General features: G+C 45.5%; 2 protein-coding genes across 3 annotated transcripts in view; both read right to left on the bottom strand.

The window, feature by feature from the left end:
• Nucleotides 1-5,720: 5,720 nt before the first annotated feature.
• On the bottom strand, nt 5,721-16,321 carry ankrd40 (ankyrin repeat domain 40). Of its 2 annotated transcripts, none has more exons than XM_062533203.1 (5): nt 15,876-16,321; nt 14,909-15,057; nt 14,154-14,783; nt 13,645-13,826; nt 5,721-7,606 (listed from the first exon to the last, which is right to left on the bottom strand). In XM_062533203.1, exons 1-5 carry the CDS (start codon nt 16,007-16,009, stop codon nt 7,466-7,468), a joined length of 1,236 nt encoding a protein of 411 aa, XP_062389187.1. In that variant the 5' UTR covers nt 16,010-16,321; the 3' UTR covers nt 5,721-7,465. The 2 variants fall into 2 exon arrangements, with proteins under 2 accessions (XP_062389187.1, XP_062389190.1); XM_062533206.1 differs by lacking the exon at nt 15,876-16,321 and adding an exon at nt 15,231-15,346.
• A 5,141-nt stretch (nt 16,322-21,462) lies between these two features.
• Nucleotides 21,463-26,199, bottom strand: part of radil2a (Ras association and DIL domains 2a) — a 38,239-nt gene continuing 33,502 nt past the window's right edge. Inside the window, exons 14-16 of the mRNA XM_062533202.1 lie at nt 25,794-25,921; nt 23,792-23,931; nt 21,463-22,577 (exon numbers count right to left, since the gene is read on the bottom strand). Of these exons, the coding sequence (XP_062389186.1) occupies nt 22,478-22,577; nt 23,792-23,931; nt 25,794-25,921 (368 nt within the window). The 3' untranslated portion in view covers nt 21,463-22,477. The remainder of the gene's footprint in view (nt 22,578-23,791; nt 23,932-25,793; nt 25,922-26,199) is intronic.

Raw genomic sequence — 26,199 nt, 5'->3', positions numbered from 1 at the left:
GTTTCAGGTCGGTGTGTTTATATTAAAATAGCCAATGATCAAGAAACCGAACAATAGTAGAATATTGAACAATAGTTTCAGCTCATTACTTCAAGTTTCTTTTTATATATACCGTATACCATAAGTAAAAGGAACCTGTTCTTTACACTTATTTAAAGGAAAGAATGAAAAAAACTTTCAGCAGACTATTAGTATTAAAGAGGGAGAATGTGACAAACAGCGTGGGAAACTGTGCTGAGCCATTGTACCTCACATGCATGTCTGCAGTCGACATACAGCCTTTCCTTCCCAAGCACAGCTCCTGCTGGGAGGCTGAGGCCCAACAGACCCCAGACCTAACCTCACTCAGATGCACACACACACCACACACACACACACACTGCTTAGACTGGACAAGGAAAAGGTCATCAAGTGTACGTTATACATTCATGGAAGCAGTATGACTGCCCTCCAACACTAGTTGACCTTTAAAAGCGTGTTTGTGTTCTCGGTGTGTGTGTGTGTGTGTGTTTACACGTTGCATTAAGTGCATTTCACACCAATTCCACGCCACTACCAGTCTGTCCAGTCCATTCCTGCCCTCTCACCCCCGCCGGGGCGCGGCGGAGACCTCACATTCCCAGCGGCGCTGCACGGCTGGCCTGGCCTGAGTGTGTGTCCAACGCAGAATAGCAACTCCAGCGCTCAACAACCCCCCCACCCCCACACACACACACACACACACACACACACACACACACACACACACACACATGCCCAACTGACACTGAGCTGGCCCTGGCCTTCTGGGGAGTCAGAAGACAAATGCAGTGCAATAAAACACTCCAAAGCAAGTATGCATTTGCTACAGTACACTGTACAGAGATGTTACCAAAGTCCTACTCCACTGTGTTGCCATGGCTACATTACAGCAGACGAAGCAGCAGACGTCCGTGTGGTTTTTATGCTGTCAAGCTTGTCTGCTCGCTACGTGCAACACGAGTGAATTTGTCTCTTCAACACACAAGCATTATTAAAACTCTTGAAAAGTGATCCTTTGACACCTGTAGCCCAGGACAGCTCATTGAAATGACAAGAAGTTGAAATACATCTGTGAGAGGACGACAAATCATCATTAACAATGAAACTGGACCGATCAGATGTAACATGGGGAGATGCATTATATCAGTAGTGATCATATGGTAGTGATACTATAAACCAAGAGAGTTCCATTATCAGTATCACAGTTCTCACAAGGCTTCAGTTTTAACATTCCACATGTAATGCAGAGGAAGTATGGGAACATAATAGTTCAAGCATTGTTTTTGTTTTTTCTTGTAAAGGGTGTATAGTACAGTTGGCTGAGACAGTGGGAAGTTATACAGCTTCCCCATGCTCTGGGAATGCCTGAGAGCCGTTTCCTTATAAGCATTTAGCTTCCCTGTAAGTATGATTCAACTACACCATGGGCTGTGAAAAATCATGTCAAAAGTTTTATCTCTTCATCAATTCATGATGTTTACCTAAACTTATGAGTCATCATCATCATTTTTATGCACGTACTGTATGGACAAGTTTGCCGGTGTAATAGCAGCATTGCAATAGTTGCATTGCCAACAATCCCAACAGTCTTATAGTTCCAGCCCTATTCTATAACTTTGTATGAACTGAAGTGAGATTGTAGTCGTAATTTAGAAAATGGCAAAGGCATCATTTGAATAATAGCTTACACCTTAAAAAACTTTTTCCCCTGAGATACTCTTAACAGTATCTCAGGACAGTGTGTGCTTAGCAAGAGTCTACAGTAGTTGTACAATGCAAATTTTGTTAAAAAAAAAAAAAAAATGGTCAAATAAGGACACTGGCTTGGAAATGTATTCTCATTAGGAACTGCCAATCTTTTTAGCCAATCTAGATTAGGGGGCTGAAAAACGTAAACGTGGAGCCAGGTCTGAGCATCGTGAGGCCGGCTGGATTATTGGAGAGTTGCTGCAACACTGGACCATGCTGGGAGGGGTGAGTTGCCGCAACCCCGTCTGGCTTATAGAGGCCTGGGCCGAGGCTAATGGCGACAGGCTGCCTGCCGTTCGGCTGTGGATACACGGTGCTGGGTGCCGACCTCACCCCACCAGGACCCTCCTCTGCCTGTCACCCACACATACTAGGAAATAGTTCACAGGCTTAAGGAAGGCAGGAGGGCACAGGTCTAAGCTGCTCCGTCCTCCCCCCCCACTAATCAATGTCACAAGGGTTGATTCATGCAGGAACCCAAAGGGCAGGAGCAAGGCCTTCAGGTGATGGACAACCTATGGATGTCAGGCAGAAAATATGATGGACGCAAGGGTGGTATGCGATAGCTGCGAATAGCATCACATGACATGCCCCAGTTAATGGTTTGTTAATGGTAACGTTAGTGTTCATCATTCGTGATGTCATCATGATTGATGGGAGACTGAGGAGAGGAAGGCTGACACTTGCTACTCTGACACCCTCCAACTTTTGTGTTTGGTTGTAGGCATTTCACATACACTCGGAAGAGGGCAGCATCAGGAGTTTGGAGATCAACTCTGACACTTTTTGTTGAGGAACACAATTCGATATCGGTTGAATTTGACCTAGCTACTTGAGTGCTTTTCAGAGTTGTAGGAAGTTATAATCTTCCGTGGCATTACGAGAAGAATTTCAGGAAACAGTAATTAGTAAGGGACTATGAAAACACGTGAAATTCTTACACACTCTCAGGGCATGAAGGAACAGCGTTTTTTCCTTAATGCCTGATATAGCCTGGCAATGAAAACCCAGTTTATATGGCGTTATGCTAAAGCTGTAAGTACCTCTTGCTCGTGCTTATCCCCCCAGAGAAGTGCCCTGGTGGCACGACCACAGCCCTTTCCCATCACAAATGAGAACCTGTGGTATTTCTACTTAGTACAGCCTCTAGAACATTCAGTGCCTAGGCCTGAAAAGGCTCTCAGCGTGGATGTAGTCATCGTCCGATGAAGGGCAGAGGTTGATGAAGAGAATGAAAGCACTGACTGGATTATGGCCGTTTATGAGATTACTGCCCTGTCTGAGTGGGGGACACAGGAGAGGGGACTGTTGTGTTAATCTGACCCCTTGACTGTCCAAGGGGTCAGACGTCGTCCAGACGTACGGACTACGGAGACACGCTCACTTGAGCAAGAAGTTGTCACTCTCTGTACTCTCTGTGTCAGCACGACGCCGTTATGTAAGAGGGTCTGCCGCTCCCGTGTGAGAGTGGAACGGACAGCCTGTGCTTGTGACATCTGGAAGGCACACAATACGGAGCAGAGCTTCTTACACTCACTGACACGTTTTGGCCTCACACATGCATGTAATACTCATCCTCCAGAGACATTACCCTTGATGCGTCCTTGCTTCAAGGCCCCAAGCTAGGGTGACTACTGCAGATGTCCCCGGTTTCAGAGGACAGTCCCATTTTTGGTTGCCTGTCCCCGGGAAAATACAGAAAAAGACCTTTGTTGAGTTTTTTGAAAATAAAACTTGTATGTATTTCAGTCATAATGCTGGAGTAACTGTGGTGCTCTCGAGTTCAATCAGGTTCAATTAGCATTCCTCTAATTGAGTGAGTTTTGGTCAGATTTCAGAATCAATACATGAGGTAAGACATAAGGCAGAGGAGCAGGTCCATCTACACAAGCTACATTATAACCATTTCTGATCAGCTCATTTGAGTTATGATGGTGACCATCCAGAACTGACAAATATTGACTCAATCGTCCTACCTCTGTAGCTCGCCAACAGAAATAACCCAAAAGCTGCCACCCTTGCCCATATAAGGAGATCTGGGTACAATCATGGCCCATACAAGGAGATCCAGATCTCCTTTTTCGGGAAAAGATGGCACCTTTTGGATCTTTCTTGTAGGGAACTTCAGAGGTCTGTAGTCACACCAGCAACTTAACATGGGACTCAAAAGGTCAGATGGCCACCTGCTCCAAGCACATGTGGCAACGTGCCAGGACGGCCCAGCTGCATATTCGGAGCGCCGGGCCCTGCCTGGAACTGCAGTGGGTCAGTCCAACACCACCACTGGGTTACCGGTCGCTCCGGGCCGGCTGCTGGTGTGAGTGTGTGTTTTGCGTTTATGCGAGTCGGCTGTGAGAGTCCTGTGCCAAATCAAACAGACTAAACACAGGACAAATCGTCAGGGAGGGCGAGCATGTTATGTCTTCTTTCAGGGATTATTGCTCTAGAAACTTGAGATGCTTTGTTGACTTAGTGACTTTTGACTTACATCTCATCCAACTGTTTTGGAACAAATGAGTTTACACACCTTTTGACCTATTGGTATGCTCGTCTTGAGACTAGACTTTGTTTCACATCTTCACATTAGCCTATATTTCCTGTCTCAGTCCGCTGATTGAGATGTTATATACAGTACATGTTATATATATAATTCATATGTTGGTCTGTCTATGCCTTATGTTTGTGTGTGGCTGGCTATTTTGTTTCGAATCTTTAATCTTCCTCATCAAAAAAGAAAGGCACAAAAGAACAAATGTCCTCCTGTTCATTGTGCCCCAACTGTCATGTCTCTATTCCCCACTAGTGGGGCCCGCCCCACACTTTGAGAACCACTGAACTAAGCCAACAAATACCAAGACTTAAAGATGAAGTTGTATTGTGAGTTTTGAACTGCTTTGACAGTAGGTTGTTAAATCCAAATTTGTCAGCAGACATATGGACAGTAGTCCTCGCTGCATTAACTAACTCCAGCATTGTTTTTTGAATGTATGCAAGTTCTCTCAGCGGCATGACTGGTAAGTATCAAGAGTTTAAAGAGACAAAGAAAATAGCTTAACATCCTATTTTTGAAATAATCTACCCATGGGTCAAGTAGATTCTGGAAGGCAGGTCATCTCTGAGGCAGCACTGATTTGAGCAAACACTGATTTGATTACTCCCTCTTGTGGTGTGCTACAGTATAACAGCTCATGACATCTTCACAATGGACACTCTGGTTGAGAAATGCCCCCATGTAAGTGCTCCCACACCCCAGTTACATTCTCAAAGTCAAGGCTGAATGACTTCATATTATATTAATGCACCATCTCTAGGATCCTAACTTGAGCATAACAATATCAGACTTTGAATGGGCAGGTACAACTAAACTGAACCCATTAACAGTCCTAGAATCTGCCAAAAATCCCTTGAATGGAAAAGCAATTCACAAAAGGAACAAACAAAACAAAAGCGCTTACTAAGACACTGTAACAGAGGAGGGGCAACCAATCACACAGTCCAGCTTGTTTTGTTGTTTTTTTTCCACCAAGCACCTTTCCCAGGGCCAGCGTTTATTTTTAAAAGCACTCAACATCCTCACAAACAGAACAAACAGCCGCCGCCACCGCCAACGCTGCGGACATGCAGCTCACCCACCCATGCCCAACCCACCCCCCTCCCTCCCTCCCTCCCGCCCGCCCTCCAACCCTGCTTCCTTCAGCACTTCCTGTCAGCCATTTTGCACACGTTTGCAGGGGGTGGTGATGCGCTTGGCTTCATCTCCACTGTAGTGTGGGTCCACAAGCTTCCCCCTCTTTCTGTTTCACACTCTCCATGGGCAACAGACTCCAACGGAGAAAATTATAACAGCTAGTTTTTTTTTTTTTGTATATTAAAAAATAAGGACACCTATCCCAAAAATACAGTAAATAAAAATATTAAAGCAGATTAGTGTTTTACACATAAACGAGATGGGCGTTATAAACGTTTTAATAGTAAAAATCACAGGGTTTTGGGCACTCACTGCTAAAACAACTAAAACAGAAATAATATTAATAATATTAAAGGAAAAATAAGAGCTTTCTCTATAGCTCTCTCTGACGATAACGATGTTGAATAGCCGCCCATGAACACGTTAAAACATATTTGTGAGTGTTATATTCTTCCTATACACATAGTGCACCTCTGGACCTTTTTCCTAATATGCAAGCCAGGAATGGCACGTGCATATTTGCAGAAGGTAAGCTCAATATTCACTTTTATAGTCTTGATCAGGTATGAAAAACCATTTGGTTTGGGAGAGGCTAGGCTTCTTTTTTTTTTCTTCTCATAATGGCGTCGCAGTGAGGACTGTAATCTGCAACAGAAAACAACTCCTATTGAAGCAAACACCTAGTCACGTTAAATCAAGATTTAAAAAAAAAATAAAAAAAATTGAATAACAAAGATATGACATCTTGCCATGTCAGAAGAAGCTCATCGTTTGCAACTGTGATTGTATTACGTACCCCCCTACCTATTAAGAGTGATTCCAGGGAAGGAAGCTAAGTGTTGTGGAAGCTCTTTTTTTACCCTCTCCCCCTCTAAAACTACCTCTAGTTTGCCTCTGAACTAGCACACGTCTGCTACATGACTCATTTCCGCTCATGAACGACTGGTTTCCTCATGCCAAGATTATTAATAAAACATTATGCTCTGACTGGTAGTCTTCTCTGAAGAGTTTTGTCTAAATGGTTAATATAAGTATTTGGTATTAGAATTTTTACAGCTATGGACATTTCACTTTAAAACACAATCACAACAATGAAAAAAAAAAAAAAAAAAAAACGTCCCAAATATCACATATAATAATGGGATCCCAACTCAATAAAGTGCACAAGGGCTCTATGAAATAAAATAAAAATGTTTCCCCACAGCATTCTTAGACAAGTAGGTTCACCCAGAGTGTGCTCCGACAGGCTCGAGAGCCATTTTTCCCCCTAAAATAAGTGGGGCTAGTGCTTAACGTTAGCGCGCTACCTACCGCTCAGCGCTACACATGGAGCTAACATGGCACACCGAGGACTAGCAAGGACACTAGTAAATACTGGAGGCACAGCTCCGGGAACGTTAGAGAATAACACACTGCACTGGGTCAAGGCAGCCAGTCTCCCCAGCCTTGTTTATGGGGGGGAGAGACGGAGAGAGAAAGAGGGGGGGAGAAAGAGAGAGAGAGAGGGAGGGGGGGGGAGAGATAAGAAAACTGCAGGTTTATTCTCGTGCAGACAGCAGCACTCTTTATGTGTGTGTGTGTGTGTGTGTGTGTGTGTGTGTGTGTGTGTGTGTGTGTGTGTGTGTGTGTGTGTGTGTGTGTGTGTGTGTGTGTGTGTGTGTGTGTGTGTATGTGTGTGTGTGTGCATGTGTGTGTGTGTGTGTGTGTGTGTGCGTGCGTATGCGTGTATATGTGTGTGTATAGATTTACCGACTATCTGGCTTTCCACCAAAGGACCCATGCTTGGCTAATATAACTAGTGGGGGCATGATGAGTAGAAAGACACCTTTAGAATCATGATAAAGACCACTGAGGAAACGAGTCATATCATGATACAGATCGATGAGGAAAACAGGGCCTTCTTGGCTGGTTAACGGAGAGGCTGTAAGACAAATCGTAACAGAATTTTGTAAAGGAACCCAAGCGACGATGGGCATAAGGCGACGGGCAGAGCGCCACCTAGAGGCCTCAGTAGGTGAGGCGGGAGGCCTTCATGTTGTAGCAGGGCCGGTCGGCCAGACTGCCGCCGGTGAAGAGCGACAGGCCCTCGGACTTCTCCAGCACCACCTCGAGCTCCTGGAAGTCCTGCAGCCGCGCCACGTCCTTGTCCTGCGGGCAGAGTCACACAAGAGGACGAGAGAGAGATGAGATCACATGACATGATGGTGCAGGAAACAGTGTGCTGAGCAGAATACACCTCTGAAGTTTGCCTACAAAAAAAGCTGCCATCTTTGCCCATATAAGGAGATTCAGGTACTCACGGTTATTCCTATGGGAAAATAACAAGGGTATTTTTAACAATTGCACCTGTTCAACTCTCAGGGTGACGAAGAGGTCTGAAATGCAGATGTTTTTCCCTACACTCTTTTGTCATCTGATTTAGAGTGGCTTTTGTGATCTTAGTTAGACAGCAAACTTTTTTCCAACATGGAACCTGACTTGCAGTACAACAACAACCACCAGGACCATGCTGGAAATAAGTATTGTACTTTTGCATGTCATCCTTTTCTTTTTTGACTTAAAGGAACCGTATGTAGGAAATGTATTTCAATTAATCATAAAATGGCCCTGATATGTCACTAGACATTTAGAAATCATGCTAATTTCAAATACTTATATCACTGACAACAGTAGTCCGGCCAAGATATTTTCATTTAAAAGTGAAGTTGCAGCCCTCAACTGATGTTGATGTTGTTATGTTGTGTTTTGGTTTGATGCGCCGCCCTACACTTATCTACGAATCACGAAGTCAGTAGTATTTCGCCATCCGGGTTGCCAGCTATGCTAGTTACCACCATAGACAGCTGCAGCTACAAACGTGTTGGATAAAAAATGTCTAGCTGCTACCGTTATGGAACCTAAAAGACCTTATTATGAATCCGAAATACGTCTAAATAAAACAAGGATTTAGGAGATTGAGACGGCTGAAAACGGAGAAGAATTTGAAGACAGACGTCAGTGTTGTTAATTTGCTCCTGGACAGGTAAAGATTCATCAGTTTGGCTAACTTACTTGTAGGATACTGTAAATGGACATTTTAAATAGCCTATTCATGACAGTTGAACAAATTATGCAAGTTCGTGCAAAGTAACGTTATGTTGGCCATATGGAGGAGGTGGGTCATTGAATTGAAAAGGTAGGCTAAGGAATTGTTTGGGAAATAAAAGCAGCTCATTGCTAACGTTAGCAATGCATTATCAGAGTGAGTTCGTTTCTCTGTCATTATGCTGAGGAAAACAGCACTTGCCATTGAAAGCTAGCAGCCTACGTTCCTGCTGCAGCTAGCTGGCAACCGTGACTCAGAGGGGAGGGGGAGGCGATTCACGCTCTACAGTATTTTGAAAGTAATTGCAGTACTCATTTTGGCCAAAATCCTACATACGGTTTCTTTAATCCAGAAATAAATCAATCAAAAAAAAGGGCTAGCTTCCCGGATCTCCCCATATGGGGAAAGTCGACAGCTTTGGGGCATTTCTGAAGACTCAACTGCTCACCATTCCTCATTTGTTTATCTCAGACTAGATTTAACACTATGGGGTTGTTAAATGTGAAACACACAGCTCCTCCCGGCTGTGTTCCTGACGTGAGAGGAGAGGAAGCAGGGAGCAGGACTGCTGGCTGCAAGAGGCAGCGTCCTCGGCGCTGAGGTCAAGCGCTGTGATGGGTGCAGCCAGCCGGACACAGCCGCCTCAGGGCCCCGTGCTGGTGCTCAGGCCTGATGGAGACTCTTTCCCTCTCACACTCACACACACCAACAACACTCTTTCCCTCACACACACACCAACAACACTACCTCTCTCTCTTTCACACACTCTCTCACAGACACACACACTCACTCCCACTCCCCCTCTCGCTCTCTCTCACACACACACACACACACGCACACCAACACTCTCTCCCTCACACACACACAGCAAAACTCTCTCCCTCACACACACACATACACAGCAACACTCTCTCCCTCCCTCACACGCACACACACACACACACACACACAGCAACACTCTCTCCCTCACACACACACAGCAAAACTCTCTCCCTCACACACACACATACACAGCAACACTCCCTCCCTCCCTCCCTCCCTCCCTCACACACACACACACACACACACACACACACACACACACACACCACACACACACCACACACACACAGCAACACTTTCTCCCTGACACACACACACAGCAACACTCTCTCCCTCACACACACACACACACACACACACACACACACAGCAACACACTCCCTCATGCACACATACAGTAACACTCTTTCTCCCACACACACAAACTCTCTCCCTCACACACACACAGCAACACTCCCTCACGCTCACGCGCACGCACACACCAACACTCTCTCCCTCACACACACAGCAACACTTTCTCCCTCACACACACACACAGCAACACTCTCTCTCATGCACACATACAGTAACACTCTATTTCTCCCACACACACAAACCCTCTCTCTCACACACACACATACACAGCAACACTCCTGCATGCGCGCACGCGCACACGCACACGCACACACACGCACACACACAGCAACACTCTCTCTCATGCACACATACAGTAACACTCTATTTCTCCCACACACACAAACTCTCTTCCTCACACACATACACCAACACTCTCCCTCACAAACATACAGTAACACTCACTCACTCATTCTCACACACACGCTCTCCCTCACACACAAACTACCACTCTCTCACTCACGCACACTAACGATGTTAATAAATTGTGCAATGTTTGAACAATGTTATGTGCAATCACATAACTGGTTCCAAGTTGTCTGATCATGATAAACTGATATGATGGTCAAAGTTTAAATCAGAGGGCACATGGGTGGGGACACGCCCGGTAGAGAAAACAGAGTGGCCACACTCCCGTAGGAGACGGTGGAAAATGGCAGCTCTATTCCATGCCAGTGTCCGGGTTATGGAGATGGGAAAAGTTCCAAGAACTGCCAATCACTTGGTCAGTAGCCAATGAGCTACTCGATCCCGCCCTCCAGCATCAGGAATATACATTGTTTGTTTGTTTGTTTGTTTGTTTGTTGTGTTTTGCATTGTTTGCTTGTATTTTCCTTCCCACTATGCAAACTATGCCTTGGGTTTGAGAAAGGCACTATATTAATTAAACTTGTTGTTAATATTATCATCATCATTATTATTTATCCCGTCCCCCTGCTGTCTGTGCGATACAGCCATACAGCACAGCTGTTAAGGAACTATTGAGGCGTACGTGAACCACATGACGGCAACAAAGAGTGTCGCAACTCTCTCTATGGCTCTGGCTCGAACCATAATACCAGAGACGGTTGAGAAAGGTTCTCTGATAGTAGATTAAGAGGAGTTCACTGACTGTTGTTGTTGTTGTTGTTGTTGTTGTTGTGTGTGGGTGGGCGTGTTTGGGGGGGTAATATGCCTATGTGTCTGAAATGTTGACTTTGACCAAACAAACTGCCCAACTTTGGGATATTAAAGTATACTCTGACTGACTACATACTAGACTCTGACGAAGACGGCAGTACGTCGAACGTTAGTCTTTAGCCTTTACGTTGGCACTTTAAACAAAATAAAATTTGAAGCCTTAACATCTGTGTTGCTCTGGTGAACTCCTTTTTTACAATTAGTCCAGAAGTGCCAGATAGTGAATCACAGAAGCAGGAAGGAGGAACAACTGCTATTCTCTGATAGTACTCAGGAATGGTGCCCGGCAACATTGCTCAAGAAGCGGTCTTATGCATCACCAACTTAATACAGGCCAAGGGGCCCTTGCTCAGAACGCCTCATTTCACATGGAATGTCCATGCTAGATTTGAACAAACAATTAAATAATAAAACAAACAAACAAACAAACAAACACTCTAAATCAGTAGTAGTCTGTATATGTTGTCTGCAACTGGTTCTGTCAATTATAAATCTTTGTGATCGAGACTTAAATGTGTAAATGTTGGTGGATGAAGGTCTTTCTAAGCTACAAAGTAGGGATGGAATTCTGAAGGAGGAGTTAAAAAATAGTGTCTCAATGTCACTGTGCTTTTCCTGTCCCTTGAGGAATATAAAAGCATCTGAGCTGGTTCTTTGTGACGCTGGCACCACATGCAAAAGTGGACTGTGAAATATGCAAACCACAGCCTGAACACCCACTGAACTACCCACACCACAGTTCTCTTTGCTATGACTGAGGGAGAAGCTACAACTCTTGCCATGTCATGGCCTGGGAACCAGACGAGTTGCTAGCTCCAGTCTGATGCCGCTCCCCTTCCAGATCTATACAAATAAAAAAATAAAACAAATTGGCCGGGCCAATCACAGGGGTTTATTTAATATGGGGCAGGTTTTATAACAACTAGCGAGTGACACAATGACGAAGTGACACATGTGTTTGAGATGTAGTTGCACTGCAGAGTTTAGAGCATAGCAGTGACACAAACAGAATTAGCAAGGCTATCAAATATCGTCGAACTGAAACTTGAGGGGAATGTGTACGTTTCTTCATCAGAGGATAACACTGCCAGACACTAGTACTGGGTTTAAGGCTAATATATCATCTTGTATCATTAGTAGCAAAGTGAAGCCGGGATTGCATATCGCTCAATGCACACTGGTTGAAGGCTGGTTCAGTGGATTTACAATTTACCCCCAGTCTGTGCCCATTAGTAAGCAATTAAGCAATGACGAATCCATCCACAAGGCAGCAGTGCAAGACTGTATTCCCAAAGTGAATTTGAGGCTGGCTAAACCAGGGGCCCGTTGCACAAAAGCAGAATTAAGACATCCGGGATAAGTTACTGAGCCGCGATCACTGAATCCTAAACAAGAGCATACCGGCTGAATTGGTTGCACAAAGACCAATCCAGGATGAGCAGACACGGATTCATCAAGCCAGGTGTAAGTTATCCGGTGTATCTGCGCGTTCTCGTTTCTCCCCCAATAACTCGCGGTTGGAATAAAAAAGACGCGAAAAATAGCGTCTTGCACACAAAGTAAACAACCGCTTTTGATATAGACTAACAACGAGGTAAAGTTTTACTTTTTTGGATGGGGGATCATGATTATTTCTGTTACATAGCGGGAGTAGGTGTGGCAGATCAACTGAATGCAAATTTACGTATGCACCCACGTGTGTGAGAGCTTCCTTGTCTCGGCACGCAACGTCATTAGGAAGCGCTTTGCCACCGCAAAGATGCACAAAGTATCTTAATTTGTCTTAAAAGCCGAATTAGTTCAAAACACCTTCGAAAAATGTCCCCTCCACTTCCAATCAACTACTACAGCAGCCTATTCATCAAACATCTGTCAAAAAAGAAGCAAACAACGAGTAGGCTATGTTATTAATTATAAGGCCACCATAATTTAAATGACATCCATATGGTATTAGGCAGACATTCTGCTGTGTTTTGCGAGTAAATGCATGTTGCAAATAATATATAGCCTAAATGGAATCTACAGCTCTTTAAAAAAAATCACGTGGAGGTCTCATTTGAATGACAGCTAGCTGAACCAATCAGATAATGTAATTACCATTAGAATCAACTTATCTTGGCTGTGAGCCTGGTCAGGAGCAGGCTAGCTCCACAGAATAAATCGCCATGGTAACTTATACCATAACATATCCTGCTGCCCCCTATCCCGCTTTTGTGCAACTGGATCACGAATAAATTGAGCCAGGATAACCAAGATATCCCGGGTTAATCCCTTATCCTAGTTTTGTGCAATAGGCCCCAGGCTAGCTATGTCACAGCCTCTTGATATGATGATCCAGTGCTGCATTCTAGACCAGTCAGACATCAGTGGTCAGACTTCAATTCCGACTTTGGCATCAGGGTAGATCGACTTGCCCCAAGTTTAGAAGTGGGAAGTCATTGTTTTATTCTCATTAGCTTTGCTTATATTGACAGTGTTTATTGTTCATGTTGTTATTCTCTTTAACTGACTCTGTAGTCTGATCAACTGCAAAACTTAATTATTGTGTTGTTTTGTTTGCATGTCGCTTTGACAAAAAGCGTCTGCTAGACATCATAACTGTAACTATAACTGTAAGAATTCCTGACCTGCCTGGCAGATTCCAACTAGGGAATGTCTGACTTCCTGAGCCTTCAGGAAGGCAGCATATGAGGCCTCTAGTGGGTACCTTTCTCAGCATGGTGTTGGGCAGCTTGCGGATCTTCTCCACGTGCTCGACGCTGATGTCCAGCTCGCGGCAGCACACTCTCAGCAGCGAGCGGTAGGTCAGTTCCTGCCGGTCCAGTTCCACCTCAATGAAGTCGTTCTCTCGAGCATTGGGGTTCTGAATGCGCACCTTCAGAACCAGCTCTGAGAAGACAAAGGTGTTGACAGGGTGGTGTTGGAGTGTGGACAACAAAGAGCACATATAGGGATAACTTTCATCAATCATACACTGACTGAAAAATGTCCTCCTCACCATATAGCCAATGAATGTCTTGTCTTGCTCATTGAACAACAACAACAACAACAACATGTAAACATGCAGTGTAATGTCACTATATACACAGACAGAACAGACACATGTCTGCACTTTGAGATCACTGATGTAAAGTGCATTATAAATAAAATATACCATTATTATTATTACATGTCCAACCATGAATTCAGGGTGTGAGGGAGGGATGGAGTGCTCACCTTGACAGCTGACAGGAAAGGTGCTGGTGAAGAAGAAAGGCTGGAAGGCGGGCATGGAGCCGGCGGCCTGGGGCCCGTTGAGCTGCTGGGGGATGGACTGCTGCCGGCTGATGGGTGCCTGCTGGCCCGAGCTGGCGCCAGGGGAGGGCACCGTGGGGCACACCGTGCCGTTTTGCGCCAGAATGTGGGGGTGGTGCGGCTCGGGTGAGATCTCGATGGGCAGGCCGCCATTCATGGTGGGTGTCGGGGTGGACACCACGCCGTTCTGCTCCGAAACCGGGATGAACGCGCCGTCTCGGGGGCTGGGCAGCGACTGCGGGTGCTGTGGCTGCTGGGAAGGTGTGACTCGCGTCGGGGCACTTGGATGTGTTTGCGACAGCGGGGCTTGCGGTTGCTGTGGCGGCGGCTGGGGCTGGGGAGGGTGCTCCTGGGTAGGGGACAGCGTGGCTGGCTCACTGTCGGGTGAGGTGTCCTCCAGGTCACTGGAGCCGTTCTGGGTGCCATTTTGTGTGATCATCAAATCATCTCGATCAGACCCAGTGAATAGGAAGGGCGGGTTGGACAGGTAGCTGGGGATGATTGGCAGCTGCTCTGGTTCTTTCACTGGCTCTGGTTCATCCTCCTCCTCCACTGAGGCACACAAACAAAAGTTCTTGTCAGTTATTTGTCACGATTCGGCCTCATTAAGGTTCATTCAGTATAACATAGTTTAATTAATTGCTATAGTTTACCAATTACATTATGTGAAAACTTACTTCCTAGAAGTCTTCTGATCTCCGGTTTTTTAGTCAACTGTACTGCTAACTCTTCCTTGGCGGTTACAATATTCTGATCAGCTCCCGAGTTCAGAAGATATGCCACTATGTGTTTATGGTTTCGTTTGCATGCCCAATGCAAACATGTCCTAGAAGGGGAAAGAGAACAACATTAACAGGTTGAGGGGAGTGATGGACAAACGCTTATGCCAAATCCGTTCGCCTTCCACCGTTTTCTATGAAGTCAATATTTAATTTAAATACATCACGGAGTAGACTTTTGGTTGCTATTTAAACTAGCAGGGCACAGCTAACAGCATACCTGTAGGTAAGACTACTACCGTGAAACAAGTGACGACGAGGAAGACTGATGATGACGTCTGGCCGCCAGAGAAATCCACGTGCGAAACTAAGAATGTTCATTCGACTTTATATTTCACACCACATCACATATGTATATAAAGAATATACAGGTATTCTTTATAGATCAGTGTTTCACACATTATCACACTCAGGCTGGCATTTATAATACGCAAGAGGTCGATCTTCAATCATCCAAACATGTTAGACAGTGGCTTCTGCCTGGCAATAAGGTTAACCTCGTTTGAGAGTGTTAGGCAACACCAACCATTACTGCCAAATATCTAATCCGTAAATTGCGTGCATGCCAAAAACAACTTAATGCTTGAAGACGCCCTACTGAAACTACGTAGTGGTAGTGCCCAGCTAGCAAGCTAGACAGCCACTTGGCTCACAACTTAACACTTGCTTATGGATGATAACATTCTTCACCCATGCTAGCTAGCAAGCTAACTAGCCAACTAGATCAATTCTGCTAGCAAACCAAGCCTCGACGTCTCTCCTGTTGCTTCATTTCAAAAGTTCCCATTCTCACAACAATGACGAAATCCTTCTTATGCATAATGTCATTTAAGCACTGCAATGAGCAATGTTTAACTTAACTTACCAGCCGTTGATTTCATTTTGAGAGTTGACATTTACTCCGCTCTCGACCAGCTTCCGCACTTCATCAATGTCTCCGATGGCACTGGCCTCTCTTAAACGTTCTTGCAGTTCTTTATCCAACGATGTTGTTGACATATTTCTGCTAAATTGTATGACGCTTCATATGAATTTCAGGTGTAGCTAGCTTGCTAATCTTAAACGCAGTGACGTTACGCTAACTATAAATAACGCTCGCCGCCTCAAGCTTCAGCGAGTTAACGTTAACGATAAAATGTCAAGATGTTGCTTGGTTTACAAGCTTGCCATGTACATATTCTTGACCGGACCGTTAAACTGATAAACATGCATTCATTAATAACTGTTATGCTTGAGGCTATTACATAAACATTTCCACTTTTACCCGGTTATCAAAGTCCTCTGTTGGTTGGCTTTAACTACTCCTTCCATGTTGGGGGGCAGTTTAGAGAGTAACAACCTTTGACTGTGTCTTTGAGTTCCTACAGTGATCATTTCTGTTCCGCGCCGTTTAATGATTTGGAAGATTTTCAAACTTGTTTACTGTGTATGATCTGCAGTCAACAATTGTATACCCTCATATTTATTATTTATCATATGTATTTAAATATCACAGTAATCTTTTCATTTTAAACCGAAACACGCACAGTAATTTTTATTTTTTTATTTTGTATGTCTTTGAGCCAGTACAACTGGTCGCCTTTGGGTGGCGTTATATTACAATGTATATTAGGCCTACTGGATTGTCATGACGAACGCAAGCTATGTCTGAGAGGCCATCACTTCAGACTGATATGGTTTATCGGGGCTGGTTCTAGCCTTCTACAAAACGTGGTGGACCGTGGGCTAGTATTTTTTTGGGTGAGCAACATGTCAAATTGGATTAAAAATATTATATTTATAATATTATGTATCAAAATATATTTTATATAAACCCATACCCAGTTATAAAATATTGTGAACTGTGGTAAACTGCATCAAGTGTTTTCAGGGTGGAAGGGGCTGCATGCATAGGCCTATAGGTCTATGCAATGTTGCCATAGTCTAGGACTGGCATTATAAATAAGTAGGCTATTTGTAAATTGGCTTTTTAAAGGTTGTATTAAGGTGAAAATCTTGCATCGCATACCTTTAATTCATCAATTGCCCAGACTTGTTGTGATCGTATTAAGATTCAGGAAGATGATTCAGTGCAAGATGAGTAACTTGTGGGTTGCGCGCACACACGCACACGCACGCACACACACACACACACACACACACACACACACACACACACACACACACACACACACACACACACACACACACACACACACACACACACACACACACACACACACACACACACACCTCAGGTTTCTTGAGAACCTAAATGATCAGTTTCTTGATAACTTTAATCATCCAATCGGAACACGTGGAACCGGTTATGTGGGTGCCCTGCAACATTGCTCAATCTGGGCATGCATTAGATAGATAGATAGATAGATAGATAGATAGATACTTTATTGATCCCAAAGGGGAAATTCAAAATGCATTGACCATGTCAGAGACTTGTCCCCACTTTGTACCACTTGACAAGTTCAGTTATGGCTTTCTGAGTGCATCTCTGATCCAGCATTTAAGCTTATGCTATGAGATGTACTGTAACAGGCATAGTTGATCTGTTGACTGTTTGCAGCTTATGGCATGATTCATTCATAGGCAGAGAAAAGCTGCTGCCCCCAAACACTGTCCACTTAATGTCACAGAGTCCGTGTAGGCCTACTGATGAAGGACTAGATCAGATAGATATATACGAGGTTTGCAAAGTGATATCAAGCTCATTTTATAGAGCATGACTAGTGTTGTTTATTTTGATACATAGAGTATTTGATATTTTATTTTAAGATGCATAATTTTGAGTGGGCAGGACAGAATGCTATGGTGGGCCTGTCCCCTGCCTCAAATCAAGTTGAAGAGCCATTAAGCATAATAATAGCAATAATAGCAACAATAACAATATCAGTATCAACAATGAAAATATTGAATTGAATATCAACAAAAACATAAACATATAAACCATTCTCTGTAAGGTAATTAATTAATTAATTAGGTCCAAGGTGAACAGATTAGTCTAAACATTTCTTGAAAGTCCCAAAACTAGAAAACTAACTCAGAAAATGCAACATACTAATTCTACCAATGGGCCAGCTAATAATGAATTGCAGTAGTTTGGAAAGACTTGTTTTAAGTAAAAGCAGCACACACCTGTATTTTTTCGAGGTGCTGGTCGCGGCCAAGTAGATGAGGATGAAGGAGAGGAGTTATAGTTGGGAAAGAACCATGGCCTGGTCTAGAAGTCGTATGATCATACTGTGTCAGATAAGGTCTCATTTCCTGATGTTGAATAGGATAGGCCGACATGATTTTGTGACTGACACTATGCACTGAGAAATTTAGTCGGGCACCCAAGTCACATGCCAATTTAGCTGGGGTCAGTAAAGATGAGCTAAACTGGATGTTAATCTTTTGGGGAATAGCTGTATTAGCTGGAAACACCAAAAGACCAGTTTTGGAGAGATTAAGATGAAGGTGTCAAACTCTCATCCAGACTAAAATATCCCTGATACGCAGAAATCCAATTAGAAAGAGTAGTCATCATATGGGGAAGTGAGGTAAAGTCAAGTATCATCCGCATAGCAATGGTCTGTGAAATCTGTGGCAGCGAATGATCTCACCCTAGGAAGCTGTGTAAATAGAGAAAAGAAGGGGACCTGATAGAAGTACTGATCCCTGAGACACACCTGTGGTGATGTCATGAGACTTGTCTACATGCCAGACTACGTTTTCAACATTTGCAGCTTATATTGAGCAGGTACTTTAACAGATGAATCAGTAATCCCGGGAATTTATCAGTGACAGTGGGAACCTTTTTTCTCACTTTGCACCTTAAAACAATATTATTAGAACTTTAATCATTTACTCCGTCATCCACTTTGGTTAAAGAGGACAAGTTGGCTGTTAATATTCACACACACACACACACACACACACACACACACACACACACACACACACAAAGAAGGCCAAAGTGTCCATATTTGTTGGGTTCTTTCATCATCTGGTGGCACCAGGATATCCTGTAGAGTGCTCCAGCTGTCCCATTGGTCTCTTTTGACAGCTGAACATGGCTGCATCACCTCCCCAACCACTCATAATCACACATTCTCTCATAATTACTCATTCAGTAGCAGAACATTTCTCTGCATTCCTCCATTTCCTCTGCTGCTCGTCGCTGTCCCGCATGACCCGGCAGCTGGGTCCATGCTCACCCCAAAGGCATGGGGACGAGTGAAGAGCCCCTTCGGCACCAACACCCCCCCAACACACACACACACACACACACACACACACACACACACACACACACACACACACACACACACACACACACACACACACACACACACACACACACACACACACACACACACACACACACACACACACACACACACACACACACACACACACACACACACACACACACACCTCACAGCCTGACTTGCCTCAGTCTCCAGACTGGATTTCCTGTGTCTGAAGGAATCTTCTCATCACCCCCATACACTGTTGGCTGTAAGGGGAATGACTGGTGTGGCTGTGCGACACTGATACCGAGTCGTCTCTATGCTTGCAGTATGCAAGTATAGAAAGGTATTTCTCACTAAATGTGAAACAAGTAGGCCAATGCTGTTTAGGCCAGCTCCCGTATTAGACCCCCCAAGCCCAGGGGAATTGGGGCGGGAAGATCACTTTACCGAAACTGAGTCACCCAGCCGTGTACCGGCCCCTGTGATGAGGCCAGTTGTAATAAAGGCACCCGGGTCTCGCCGAGTTCCGAGGCTCTGATTCAGTCCGCAGTGGGCACTTGTTCATTTCCTGAATACTAATAAGGCTTCCTGCTCCGCCCCGCCCCACCACCCCTCCAAGAGATAACAGTGCCCTTTTGTCAGTCAGTCTGGAGACACACAAAAGGGAGCTGTAGTTTTGACAGGAGGAAGGGGGCATCCATCGTGACCCATGGCAACCGAATAGGTGATTTATGGCTTGCTCAGTGGCGGAGCCTTCCTCCCGGGATAATCAGCACATTCCTTTGGTGTGATGCACTAATAACTCACCACTAGAAAGCAAAGACACACTTTTATCATTGGTGCATTTCAGGAATGAGGACTTTAGTGTACTTTTTTTGTTTGTTCTACCTTATAGTGTTAAACGCTCTTTCCCTACACACTCAAGTTTACTAAGTTACATTTGGTGTAACGTTTGTGCACGTATTCCTCAATTCCAAAATAAATAAATAAATAGTAAACATAGCAGATGGAAACTGCTGCCTCTGCTCTGTGGAGCAAAAGGGGGGCAGGCATCCACCCATTTTGTGTTGGAGAGGGGGATTGTTTCTCCAGCCCTCGCGGTCCAACTTGGAACAAACAAGCAGACACTAAATACATACAGGCTGCCCACAAAGTGTCACAACTGCGCAAGAGGGCTGTTGGGTCGACGGCACAACAGCGGTTTAAATAGGCGACTCCTCTCACAGGGCGTTTTTTTTTTTTTTTTAAAGAGCAGTGGTGATTTGTGATTAAGACAGGCACAGGCTGCAGTGAAATGATTTTTCTATTTTGGTCACAAAGGAGAGAGTCTCACACATCTCTTCTGGGACAATGGGACGGCTCGCTTTCTACACAATGCAGTGGACTCTGTTATTGTGCTTACTATGAACGTGCACATTCAAATGTGCTTCTGGTTTGAAGTTCCCACGGTTGATTTGATTTGAGCAGCTATAATGTACAGTACTTGCTGGGCAAAGCGGTCTTTCCACCTGACCTGAGGTGAAGTGAACCTCCAGGGGCCCAATTTCAGCACCAAGACTCCAGATGCACTCGTGGCATCACACGCACACACACCACACACACACACACACACAGGAAACACAAGTGCATAGCCAAGCAGCATAAACAGCCCTCGTCAGTGTCAGCAGTTGTGGCCATGCTTTTCTCATCTAGCGTCCTCCATTTTATTACACCCTGCAACAGCAGAGGGCCTTTAACGGGCCAATTACGACGGCGCTGGTCGGAGCGAGCGACGAGCGCTGGAGAGGCACGGCGGGCTGGTGGAGTGCGCGGCGGGCGAAACGCAGACACGCAGCGCAGGGGTGCCTGGCTGGCGGAGAAACCGCAGGCTTCTATAAACGGACTCAGTCTTGCCCACTGCAGCATTCCCCGTGGGGGACACACCCTTGGATCCCTGCTGCTTTTGCCCGTTAAAACCCAGCGGTTGTCCAGCAGCTGGAGTCCCACTTTACACACACACACACACACACACACATCACAAATGCACACACACAGACGCACGCACGCAAGCAGACATATACACAAATAATACAGAGACACAGGAAGACGGGAATCTATTCAAACCCACGCGCACACTACAATTTCATAACAGACTAAAAAGAACATCTGTCAGGGAAACCAGTGTGTAAATCACACAACGTTTGGCTCGGGCCACCCGAAAACACACAGAGCTCTTCAGGCTTTTCATTTCCAAATAATATTTATTAAATACATATGGCAACATTAAAGAATACAAATATTACAAAATAATAACTGAACACTTTTCACTTTGTTGATCATAAAAACGCCAATAACGATAACACTGTTGACGTGGTGCTAAAGAGGTCCTTATAAGAAGCAGTCCTCGTGTTGGGCGGCTTCTCTGAGGGCTGCAAATAAGCTGAATAGCGCGTCCTTTCATACATGTTTGCATCTCCGAAAGCCACCGGGTAATGGAGACAAATGTTGGTTTTAAAAAGGAAGGTAAAAAAAGTGTGCAGATGGCCGCCCCTGGAGAAGTCCGACACTATTTCTTACCCTCTCGTAATATTTGGTAACATGTTAGAATATGCCGAGGGCTATTATGGGATTTGTGGTCTGGCAGGGAGGATGTCCGGGCGCTGCTCGGTTGCCAGTCGGAGTGGATGTGACCTTGGTCGTCCTCAAATAGTCCCGGCTGCGGAAGGCATCTCCGTTCGCCACAGACATCCTAACCTGACCAGCAGCACTGGGCTTCAGATGGGGATGGTGAAGGGGAATTGCAACATGGGCTTACCATTACCCCACAAGACAACCTTAAATATGGCCCGAGGGAAGGCCTCCGCAGATAGCTTGCCTTCATCAGCACTATCATGCTTTTGCAGAGTGTTCGTTTTTGGGGGGGCAAGGCAGATCTCCAGTTGTGGGATTGCTTTCTTTGGTGCTGATAGTCAACCCTCCACCCCTATCTCCTTCATGGCTGTTTGGACTTTCTCAGTTTTTTTGGTGTAAGAGATGCATGCTTTTGTTTGTTTGTTTGTTTGTTTGAAAGAACACAGGAACATGAAAAATAAATGGCTGAACACAGAAAGAGTGTCTCTGTCTCTTTCTTTTTGTAGACTGAGAACGAGTCTGTCTCGGTCAGAAAAGCCGCGGTTATTCCTTTAGAGGTTGTCGGAGGCCTCAACTGCCTCGTGTCCATTTGGTGAGTGCCGTGCCGTGCCGCTCGCGGCGTGTTTCAGCACTTGGTCATGGAGCCCCTGCCGCTGGATCGAGACTCCGTCTTAGCCACCAGTAGCCGCAGCGAGTCCCCAGACGTGCGGATCAGCTCCCTGCCGCTGCACATCCCAGACACGGCATGAAAGAAGAAAAAACAATACATGTAAGATATAGGTTCAAATAGATAAGACCAGATATGAGTCTTACACTGACCAAAATCTGTTTGCTGTCAGAAAACATCAACAGATGTTTCAACAATTGCCACTATTTCCCATAGCACTAGACGTATACAATTCCCTTTTTCTTGCCTGTGTGTTTGTGTGTCTGTGCTTTTTGTGTGTGTGTGTGTGTGTGTGTGTGTGCATGCGGTAGGGATGTCACGAGAACCGATACTTGCGATACCTCTCGATTCCAAAATTAAAAAACACCGGCGATGCCCATTTTTTCGAAGCACCGTAAGCACCGACGCCAGCATAAGCATTGGTGCTGCGACTCTTCCGGAACTGATGGGGGCAATACAGTGTTTCCCAATAGACTAATTTGAGGCGATGCGCCACAGATTCAGCACTGGCCGCCACATATGGTTTCGTTACTTTTTATTTTATTTATTTATCTATTTTTCAACGCTATTGAAAAACACGCAACATTCGTTAAGCTGAATTTCCTTTCCCTGCTCTCCCTCTCTGTCACTCACGCGTCTGTCTCTCATGCATGCACACACACACAGTCCCCTCCGTGCACACAGCGTCTGTCTCCATGAAAACCAACCAATCATTCCTGGAAGCGTGGTCGTACTGATGCACCTGACGCTGCCCGGGTGGATAGTTCTTCTTCCACATCGTTTGTAGACTATGCGTGCAACTTTACCAAACAGTAGAAGTAAGCTCACTCTCCTTGGCCCGCTCTCGTGCGTGGTCAATGGACACCCGCCCACGACATGCACATTTAATCCAAATAAAACATTCACAATCGTGAACGCAATGACGCACAGAAGACGACTAGCTAAATTGCTGTTTAAAATCCGGTTAGCATCATTAGCAGGCTATGCAGCAGACATTTGATTAAAACTTGCATTCAAGTTGACTGACCATCTCAATACCAATGTTTTTCAACTCCAAGACTTGAAATGGTATTGGCACCGACTACTGATTTTTTGGTATCGTGACACCCCTAGCATGCGGTAGTGTGTATATGCGGTAGTGTGTATGTGGTAGTAGTGTGTGTGTGCATGTGTGCATGGTAGTGTGTGTGTGTGCGTGTGTGCGTGCGTGCGTGCGTGCGTGCGTGCGTGCGTGCGTGCGTGCGTGCGTGCGTGCGTGCGTGCGTTCCTTACGTGTGGTAGTCCATGCCCACCAGGGTGGCTCCGTTCACTGCCAGGATGCGGTCGCCCAGTCGCAGCTTCTGGCACCGTGCGGCGGGGGAGTCGGGCACCACGGACTTGATGAAGATGCCGTTTATCTTCAGGGGCGTCTTCTGGTAGGGCCACAAATGAGCACAGGCAGGAGATTAGGTCAAGGGTCGAAGGTCGCAAGGCAAATTAGGGCCAGAATCAGAGCATCAACTGAGACCAGAGAAGCTCAGAGAGCTGGCATTATTCAGGACACACAACTACTCCATCTACTCTCCACAGCATCACACACACACACACACACACACACACACACACACACACACACACACACACACACAAGCAGGTAATTAGGTCAGGGGTTGAGGTCGCAAAGCAAATCCAAATTGGTGCGGGCTTGGTTGTATCCTCTTGGCTACCTGAGGAAGGTCCTGTTGGTCAAACATCTAACCAGAGAGAGGAAGGAAGGAAGGGGATTTGGGATCCTGCATTGGGATTCGTGAGTTGTTTTTAAACGTATGATTTTCTTTACCAGAGCGACAAAAAAAACCCCTTTAACCTCATGGAGGCCATAAGGTCTTAATTTGACCACTCGCTGGAGTTAAAAGCCCCATTGCAAAGAACAAAGGAAAAAACAAAAGCCTAAAGAACAAACAAAAACAAAACAAACAATAAAAACACACCAGATGGCTGAATGTAACCCGGCTGAATGCTGTGTGTGTGTGTGTGTGTGTGTGTGTGTGTGTGTGTGTGTGTGTGTGTGTGTGTGTGTGTGTGTGCGTCGACAATCGCTGTGTCTCGTGTTTATGTGCCCCGAGCGTTGGGCCCTCTGGTTTCCTGCCGCACCACGGAGAGAAATGAGGTCTGGGGAGGGGAGCTGGAATCTGCCCGCTCTCAAGTGGCCCCCTCCACAACATGTGCGCTTTTACGCGCTGAGCAATGAGCTCCGGCTGGGGTCAAGTCCAGCTAAATTAATCTGCACCCCGCCATCACGATGATTCGTGTAAAACAACCCGCTTCTACCCACACACACAAACACACACACACACAATTTAAAACCAATACCCCCCACCTTTTAAAAAATAAAAATAACCACATGTGTGCAAACTTACTTAGGCAGCAAAAACACTATTACAGGGACCTGACACCCCTCACGGGGAGGGATTGCCAAAGAGGTCCCTGTGTTTAAACCCACTCTGATGTTGCAAGGCCCCATAGAGGAGGGCCTGAGCTCTCGGACTGGGCCACAGAATGCAACGCATTAGATTAGAGAGATCACACCCTGCACCAGAGAACATCTGCACAGCTGCTCCGCTGAGGAGCACATGTGTGTGTGTGTGTGTGTGTGTGTGTGTGTGTGTGTGTGTGTGTGTGTGTGTGTGTGTGTGTGTGGGGGAGATGGTTGAATTTCTCAACGTGAGATATTAAGTCCCTTGAAAGATAAAACATTCAAATTCCCAGTTTCCCTACACTCCTCTTCCTCCGTCCAAGGGAAACATGATTATTCCTGAGACGGCTGTGTGGTATGGCCAGGCGTTATGTGAAAAACAGAGAGGTCTGACTCATCCGATGAACATCACACCGCCCAGGAGGGAGATGGAACCGTTTGTAGCTATGGAAACAAAACTGTCACGGCAGGAATGACTATTAGCGGCCAGCACGCTCTTCAGAGTTAAGTAAGAATAATGGACCACTAAACAAAACCCCAACCATGACTCTTTGTACTCTGCAACTGCAAGATGGGGAGTGTCTCACACACACACACACACACACACACACACACACACACAGTTCTTACCATGACAGTTTGTACTAAACATGTCATGGCAGAAAAGATTACTGTTATAACAGCTCTCACTTTACTGACATGAAGAAACAAGTTGAATAAAGGAAGAGAGACTAGAAAACTGAAAGATGGGGGATGTCTCTCTCTCTCACACACACACACACACACACACACACACACACACACACACACTGTTCTTACCATGCCATCCACGAGGGCGAGCCCAAGGCCGTGGGGCCCTCTCGTCAGCTCCACGGTGAACACCTCCTCCCTGTCCTCTTCATCCTCCTCCTCCTCCTCTCGGTTCACCTTCCGCTGGTCTCCAGCAGCTGTTAAAGGGGGAAGTAGAGAACTGAAGAACCAATTCCAACACACACACACACACACACACACACACTGTTACACGACTCGTCTGTGGTGTGGAGCGGTACGGCACACTCGGCTTAAGTGGGGCTGCTGTGACGTTGTGAGGTGGCGGTGGTGGTTTGGTCTCCACTCCCGGTGGAAGTCAGATGATCATCCAGCGGACACTGTGGCTTTCGGTTCCCCTCTTCAGGTCGGGGATGTGAGATGAGGATGAGGATGTGTGTGTGTGTGTGTGTGTGTG

The sequence above is a fragment of the Sardina pilchardus genome, chromosome 3 (genome assembly GCF_963854185.1).
Source record: "Sardina pilchardus chromosome 3, fSarPil1.1, whole genome shotgun sequence".
Lineage (NCBI taxonomy): Eukaryota > Metazoa > Chordata > Actinopteri > Clupeiformes > Clupeidae > Sardina > Sardina pilchardus.
This window is presented reverse-complemented; position numbering and strand designations above follow the sequence as displayed.